At 42.3% G+C, this 8,394-nt stretch overlaps 1 protein-coding gene across 1 annotated transcript; it reads right to left on the minus strand.

Moving 5' to 3' along the window:
- Window positions 1-2,274: 2,274 nt before the first annotated feature.
- Window positions 2,275-4,376, minus strand: LOC129529611 (endogenous retrovirus group K member 19 Rec protein-like). The gene is made up of 2 exons (XM_055375176.2): window positions 4,119-4,376; window positions 2,275-2,419 (listed from the first exon to the last, which is right to left on the minus strand). Exons 1-2 carry the CDS (start codon window positions 4,374-4,376, stop codon window positions 2,363-2,365), a joined length of 315 nt encoding a protein of 104 aa, XP_055231151.1. The 3' UTR covers window positions 2,275-2,362.
- Between the last annotated feature and the right edge of the window lie 4,018 nt (window positions 4,377-8,394).

An 8,394-nucleotide genomic window follows, 5' to 3' on the forward strand; every position in this document is an offset into this window, starting at 1 on the left:
AGCATTTGATTTTTCTTGCTTTTCTCATTACTTGAAGTGTACTGTCAGGTTGGCTATTGAGATCTTTCTACTTTTCTGATTAGGCATTTATAGCTATGCACTTCACCTCTTACAACTGCTTTTGCCGCATCCCACAGATTTTATGTTGTGTTTCTAATCTTATTTGTTTCAATGAATTTTTAATTTCCCTTATTCATTTCAATGAATTTTTTTTTTTTGAGACAGAGTCTTGCTCTGTGGCCCAGGCTGGAGTGCAGTGGCACGACCTCTGCTCACTGCAAGCTCCGCCTCCTGGGTTCAAGCCATTCTGCTGCCTCAGCCTCCTGAGTAGCTGGGACTGCAGGTGCCTGCCACCACTCCCGGCTAATTTTTTGTATTTTTAGTAGAGACGGGGTTTCACCATGTTAGCCAGGATGGTCTCAATCTCCTGACCTTGTGATCCGCCGGCCTTGGCCTCATTTCAATGAATTTTTAATTTTTTCATTTATTGGTGGTTTGTGAGCATGTTTTAATTTTCATATATTTGTACAGTTTTTAAAGTTCCTGCTGTTACTGATTGCTAGTAGTATTCCACTGTGATCAGAAAAGATACTTGATGTGATTTCAGTTTTTAAAAATGTGCCGTTACTTGCTTTTCGGCCTAACACATAGTCTATCCTGGAGGATAATCCATGTGCTACTGAGTAGAATGTGCATTGTGCAGTCGTGGAGTCGTGCAAAACTGTGTACATTTCTGTTTGGTCCATTTGGTATAGAGTACAGCTTAACTGATGATTTTTTGTTGTCTGGATGATCTGCCCATTGACGATAGTGGCGTGTTGATTATAGTGGAGTGTGGAGGTACTCTATTATTATTACTAATTATTGTTTTAGATGGAATTTTTCTCTTGTTGCCCAGGCTGGAGTGCAGTGGCGCAATCTCAGCTCACTGTAACCTCCGCCTCCCAGGTTCAAGCAATTCTCGTGCCTCAGCCTCCCGAGTAACTGGGATTACAGGCATGTGCCACCTCGCCCTGCTAATTTTTTGTGTTTTTAGTAGAGACTGGGTTTCTCCATGTTGGTCAGGCTGGTCTGGAACTCCCGACCTCAGGTGATCCACCGGCCTCGACCTCCCAAAGTGCTGGGATTACAGGCGTGAGCCACCGCGCCCGGCAGGAATCTTAAAAAGTTTAATAAATGGAAGCAGGGTAGAATTGTGGTTACCAGGAACGACAGGGAGGTGGGAGAAAAGGGGACCTGTCGGCCCAAGAGTACAAAGTTGCAGTTATGTGATTATAGTTAATGATACTGTATACTGGAAATTTGTGAAGAGAGTGTATTTCAGGTGCCGTCATCTAACTATGTGAGAAGATGAGTTCATTAGTGTAGGGATGGGTTGCCCCTACACACCTGTGGGTCTTTCTCGTAAGGTGGAACGAGAGACTTAGGAAAGAAAAAGACACAAAGTATAGAGAAAGAAATAAGGGAACCCGGGGAACCAGCGTTCAGCATATGGAGGATCCCGCCAGCCTCTGAGTTCCCTTAGTATTTATTGATCATTCGTGGGTGCTTCTCGAAAAGGGGGTTGTGTCAGGGTCACAAGACAATAGTGGGGAGAGGGTCAGCAGACAAACACGTGAACAAAGGTCTTTGCATCATAGACAGTGTAAAGGATTAAGTGCTGTGCTTTTAGATATGCATACACATAAACATCTCAATGCTTTACAAAGCAGTATTGCTGCCCGCAGGTCCCACCTCCAGCCCTAAGGCGGTTTTTCCCTATCTCAGTAGATGGAACATACAATCGGGTTTTATACCGAGACAGTCCATTGCCCAGGGACTGGCAGGAGACAGATGCCTTCCTCTTGTCTCAACTGCAAGAGGCATGCCTTCCTCTTATACTAATCCTCCTCAGCACAGACCCTTTACGGGTGTCGGGCTGGGGGACGGTCAGGTCTTTCCCTTCCCACGAGGCCATATTTCAGACTATCACATGGGGAGAAACCTTGGACAATACCTGGCTTTCCTAGGCAGAGGTCCCTGCGGCCTTCCGCAGTTTTTGTGTCCCTGGGTACTTGAGATTAGGGAGTGGTGATGACTCTTAAGGAGCGTGCTGCCTTCAAGCATCTGTTTAACAAAGCACATCTTGCACCGCCCTTAATCCATTTAACTCTGAGTTGACACAGCACATGTTTCAGAGAGCACGGGGTTGGGGGTAAGGTTATAGATTAACAGAATCTCAAGGCAGAAGAATTTTTCTTAGTACAGAACAAAATGGAGTCTCCTATGTCTACTTCTTTCTACACAGACACAGTAACAATCTGATCTCTCTTGCTTTTCCCCACATTTCCCCTTTTTCTTTTCGACAAAACCGCCATCGTCATCATGGCCCGTTCTCGATGGTCGCTGTCTCTTCGGAGCTGTTGGGTACACCTGCAGACTAACAACAGACAAAACAGGCACACAAGGATTAATATGAGATTTATAATTGTAGTGCTTCTGATGGTCTTAACCCAAGTGACAGGGTTAAGATTTGCGAGGCCATCAGCAACTCCTGCAATTGCCTCAGTTCCTGACACCAAATTTAAATGGGCTTTTGATGCTTCGAAAATTTGTTCTTTTAATTTGGAAATGTCTAAAGTGAGATTATCTTCTCTTCCCTGTAGATGGCGTCTAACCATGTCCCAGTGATGCTCAGACTCATTATAAATTTGGGGTGTAATGCAAAAGTCTGACGTATTCCAGTCACACTGTAACTGGAAACAATGTTCTAAGCTCATGAGCCTGTCTCCCATCCAAATGACAGTTTGTCTAAGATCATTAATTTGATTTGCCAATTTTTGATCAATACTAGATTGTGAATTCCACAATCTTGTAGAATTTTTTTGCCAATCATTAACAAAGTTTACTGACTGAACAGAAGAGTGCAATGCAACTCCTGCTACAGCAGCCGTGGCTGTGACTGCAATTAATCCCATAATCACTGCAATTAAAGTAAAAATGAATCTTTTGGATCTATTTAAAACACCTTTTAATACTTCAGTCAAAATATGGACGGATGGCGAGGCCTCCCACGGTCGGTCCATGGACACAGGGATCCACACGCCCTCTCTTGCTCTCACCAGCAGAATACGGTGTTGCCAATTAAAAGTTGAATCAATGCAAGTAAACAATCTACAGTTTTCACAGGTTATAGTCTGGGAGTCTGGTTTAATAACTATATTTCCTACAACTAGCATATAAGGGGGCTTTACGCAACTTTGTAAAGGAACTGTTAGACTGGAATTTAGGTCGATAGTATAAAATGGCTTACGATCTCTTGTTTCTAAAGTTCGATTTCCAGACCAAATTCTAATGTGGTGTGAGGCCACAGTAAGCCTCCATAATTCTGGATGTTCAGGACCAGAAACAGGACTTATTATTTTTGGTCTTGGGGTAGAGATTCCTTTTTCTCCCCATTCCCAAGGGTAGAAAGACTGTAATTTTTTATACTTATGTTTGTCTAGACTTTCTGTTAAGTCGCTATCAATAGCTGGACTCACTTGTGCACTTGGACACGACTGAGTTTTTCCTGAGCAATTGTGGTAGAATTGACCTCGAGGTGCCCAAGCTATAATAGTTCCGAATTCATTGTTTTGTAATATCACCGCACTATTGGCCACACATTCTTCCCAAACTAAAACTTCTGTATTTTTTGATTCTTTGGGAATTTCCTTGGGGCAAGGTTTCCCTTTAGGTCTAAATTTTAATGATCTTTGATAAGAAAAGTCTTGTAAATAATTTACCCGTGGCCTGAGTGACATCCCGCTTACCATGTGATAAGTGAATCTACTGATGGGACTGACAGTAGGTACTTCTACCAACCAATTTTGGACTGCAGGCATTAAACATCCTGGTACTCTCCCTAGGCAAATAGGAGGATAACGATACCCAGTGGAAATATTTATCATCATCCCTTCTTCCTCAGGTTTGGCAGGGCAGCGATCATCTGTGGGGCCAGGTACCCATACACTATCATTAACATATACTTCTATAGGATTATCCGTCCATGTGACTGCCCGAATTAAGGGCGGGAAAGGCACATAGGCCCAGTAGGTATAATTAGCTGCAGCTGCTCCTGCAGGCATAGGGAGACTTACCACCGTTGATACAATCAAGGCTGCAAGCAGCATACTCTCTGGGGTTTGTGTCACCTTTGTGTTCTCTAGATATTTTGTAGCTAACTGCGTCAGCTTCTTTAGTTGTGCCCAAGTCGGCGGCTCTGCCTTCTTGGTGGATGGCAACTTCATCTGTTCTTCTGACGTTACCATTTTGTTCATCTTGTGAGTCAACGGTGCTCGATTGCGGTGTCTCCGTCTCCGCGGAGGTGCTTTTCTTTGCATCTCCGATGGGTTCATTGTAGAACTTCAAAGGTCTAGTGGGTATCCAAACAGGAAGCTGATTTTCTCCTGGTGAAACACAAGCAAAACCTCTCCCCCACGTTATCACCTTCCCTATTTCCCATGTCTTATTTTTATTATCTTTCCACCAAATTAGTTTTCCTTCATGTGGGCTGTTCTTTTTACCAGTAAGATGTTGTTCTGCAGAAGTAGTAGTCTGATTTCTATAAATGTTTAAAAAATTTAAAGTATAGAGTGCTAGATTAAGTTGCATCTGAGGAGTGGTACACTCCTTACTGTCTCCCCCTTCTTTTTGTTTAACTAATTGAGTTTTGAGTGTTCTATTAGTTCTTTCAACTATGGTCTGTCCTTGGGAATTATAAGGAATCCCTGTTGTATGTGAAATTTTCCACTGACTTAAGAATTTTTGGAAAGCTTTACTACAATATCCTGGTCCATTGTCAGTTTTGATTTTTTGTTTGGAACTCCCATTACAGCAAAACAAGACAATAAATGTTTTTTAACATGGGAAGTACTTTCTCCTGTTTGGCAAGTTGCCCATATGAAATGTGAATAAGTATCAACTGTTACATGAACATATGATAATCTTCCAAATGAAGGTACATGCGTGACATCCATTTGCCATAATGCATTAGGACACAAACCTCTGGGATTAACTCCTGCCTCTTGAGTGGGCAGGTGTAAGACTTGACACTGGGTGCAATGTTGTACAATATCTTTTGCCTGTTTCCATGTGACATCAAATTTGTTTTTTAATCCTGCTGCATTTACATGAGTCAAAGCATGAAGTTCTTGTGCTTTTATGAATGCAGATGATACCAGTAAGTCAGCTTGTTCATTTGCTTTAGTCAAAGGCCCTGGTAAATTAGTGTGTGCTTGAATATGAGTAATATAAAATGGGAAATTTCTTTTTCTTACAGTTTGTTGTAATAAATTAAATAGCTGGTTTAACTGATCATCCATGCTATATTTAATTAGAGCTGTCTCAACATCCCTTGTAGCCTGTACTACATATGCAGAATCTGATATAATATTGATAGGTTGGTCAAAATCTTGTAATGCTGTAATGACTGCAACCAACTCTGCTCTTTGAGCCGATTGATACGGAGTTTTGATTACTCGTTCTTTCGGCCCTGTGTAAGCCGCTTTTCCATTGCTGGAACCATCAGTAAATACTGTTAGAGCATTTTCTAAAGGTTCACATCTGGTAATTTTAGGTAATAAATCTCGACCCCACAGATTAAGAGGAATTGAAGTAATCATTGGCTGAACAGTACTTTCTTGATTATCTGGCCCTAAGCAATGTAAAATCTCAGTACTTTGATACACTTCTGAGGCTGTGCCTATGCCGACAAGTCCTGTAACAGCCTTTTGTTTAGGCCAATTTTTTGGCCACTGATTTAAAGCAATGATAGAGACATCTGCTCCAGTGTCTACCAACCCTTCAAATTGTTTTCCTTGAATAATGGCCTTACATACAGGTCTGTTCTCTGAGACCTGACTTGCCCAATATGCAGCCTTTCTTGTCGGATCAGTGCTTCCAAGCCCTCCTATTCTTTTTATTTCACTATTTCCACCCTTAATATATGGCAGGAGTAATAATTGAGCAATCCTGTCTCCTGGACTGGCACTCCAAGGAATTGAAGAGCTAATAACCAATTGAATTTCACCTTTATAGTCTGAATCAACCACACCAGTATGAATTTGAACTCCTTTTAGATTTAGACTTGATCTTCCCAAGATTAGTCCTACATTCCCCTCAGGCAGGGGGCCATATACCCCTGTGGGGATTTTTTGTGGGGGCTCCCCTGGAAGCAGAGAGACTGCTTGTATAGTACATAAATCTACTGCTGCACTGCTGTTTGTGGCGGGGGACAATTGTTGTATTGTGGTAACTGGCTTATTCCCTGAAACACTTGGGACAGTGGGGGTTGTTGTCCCTGAAAACCCTGAGGAACAAATGGCTGAATTGGGAATGCCCCAGTTTGTTGTGGGGCCTGAGGCTGGCCCCTTTGCTCGTTTCCCGACAATGGTTGCCCATTTTTATTAAATTTAGAACGTCATCGACTAGCCCAATGTTTTCCTTTTTTACATCTTGGACATAAGTCAGGTGGCTCTCTACCTGTTGTAGTTGCTTGAATAGTTATATTCTGTTTATTTAAGACTGGGCAATTCTTTTTTAAGTGACGAATTTGACCACAATTATAACATTTTCCTCCAAATGTTCTAACTTGTCCTCCTAAAACAACTCCTGTTATTGCTTGAGCCATAAGCATAGCTTTATGCAGAGCTCTTCTGATTCCATCACAGGCTTTTACATATTCTGAGATTACATCTGATCCTGCAGGAACCTTTCCTTTTAATGGCTTAATGGCTGATTGACACTCAGGATTGGCGTTTTCATATGCCATCAACTCCACTATGACCTTACGGGCTTTTTCATCGGCAATTGACTTTTGAGCAACATCTTGGAGCCTTGCCACAAAATCAGGGTAGGGCTCTTTTGAACCTTGTCTTACTGTATTAAATGAGGGGCAGGCGCTTCCTGGGTCTTGGATTTTTTCCCAGGCTCTAAGGCAGATAGCTCTAACTTGCTCAATGGCCTCATTTTGCATTAATGCTTGTTGACTAATAGTACTCCAATTTTGACCTGTTCCTAATAGTTGATCTGCATCTATGTTAACTGGAGGATTGGCAGCCCTATTTCTTCGGACCTGTTCTTGTACCCCATCAATCCACCAAGTCTTAAATTGTAAAAATTGAGAGGGTGAGAGAGACGATTTTGCCAGAATCTCCCACTCATAAGGAATGAGTCTATGTCCATGAGCAATGGAATCTAATAATGTCCTCATATAAGGGGAGTTGGGTCCATACTGTTTTACTCCCTCTTTCATATCTTTTAGCATTTTTATCGAAAAAGACTTGTATCTGGCTTCAACTGTGAGAGGCTCTCCCTCTTGGGCTCCTTCTCCAGGTGGCATCGGTTCTAACGTTACTGGGAATTGCCACACCTCAGTATCTCCTTCCTTTCTTGATTTATCAATAATTTCATGTAATTCACTACCCTGTCTACTAGGTGGTGCCGTAGGATTAAGTCTCCTAGTGGGCGGCTGAGGGTATGGCGCCCTGCCCTGTGGTGCTGGGGGCATTCCTGGATATCCATACTGACTTTCTGGGGGTGGCCGATACTGAAGTTCAGCTGGCGGCCAGTATTGATAAGCTACTGGCGGTTGGGTCTTATTTTCTTTAACCTGCGTTTGAGGTTGTAATGTTACAGGCACCTGACCTGCTGGAAGAGGACTTGGCCCTCGTGGTTTAGACTCTGATGGCCCCACTAATTCTGGACCTTTTCCTTCTAATTTTAACGTTTCAGGATATATCACCTCCTGTAATTGATTATAGTCAACATTTTGCGTTGACTGAGCCATTACCCCGGCTCTGCTACATATTCTCAATGTAAACTTTCCGTTTCTTTCTGGGATTTTTTCCTTGTCTTTTCATTACAATCTATTAAACAGCTTCCAGGGGCGTCAGAAACTGAAACGCTATCTTCTTCTGTTTGAAATGGTTCTAAAGCTGCTTTAATAATGGCCCAATCATTCCATACTGTAAGTGGAATGATATTACCCATCCTACCTGCTTGTTTTAGTTCCTTACCAATTCTTTTCCAATCTTTTAGATCTAAAGTTCCTTGTTCTGGAAACCATGGGCAAAATTGTTCTATTATTTGAAATAGCTTGATTAGATTTTTTGTAGATACTCTAACTCCCCCTCTTTTTAAAAGAATTTTAATAAAGCTGAGATAAGAGGCATATTTACTTTTAATTTTACTTTTAGTTTGCCCCATTATCACCCTAGCTTCTTCCGAGCGCACAAGCTTACCGTACGGCTGACTGTAGATGTACTCTGGATCTCTCGTCGACTTGTCCTCAATGACCACGCTCGAGCTTACCTTCACCCTAGAGAAAAGCCTCCACGTTGGGCACCAGATGTAGGGGTGGGTTGCCCCTACACA

This window comes from Gorilla gorilla, chromosome 23 (genome assembly GCF_029281585.2).
Source record: "Gorilla gorilla gorilla isolate KB3781 chromosome 23, NHGRI_mGorGor1-v2.1_pri, whole genome shotgun sequence".
NCBI lineage: Eukaryota > Metazoa > Chordata > Mammalia > Primates > Hominidae > Gorilla > Gorilla gorilla.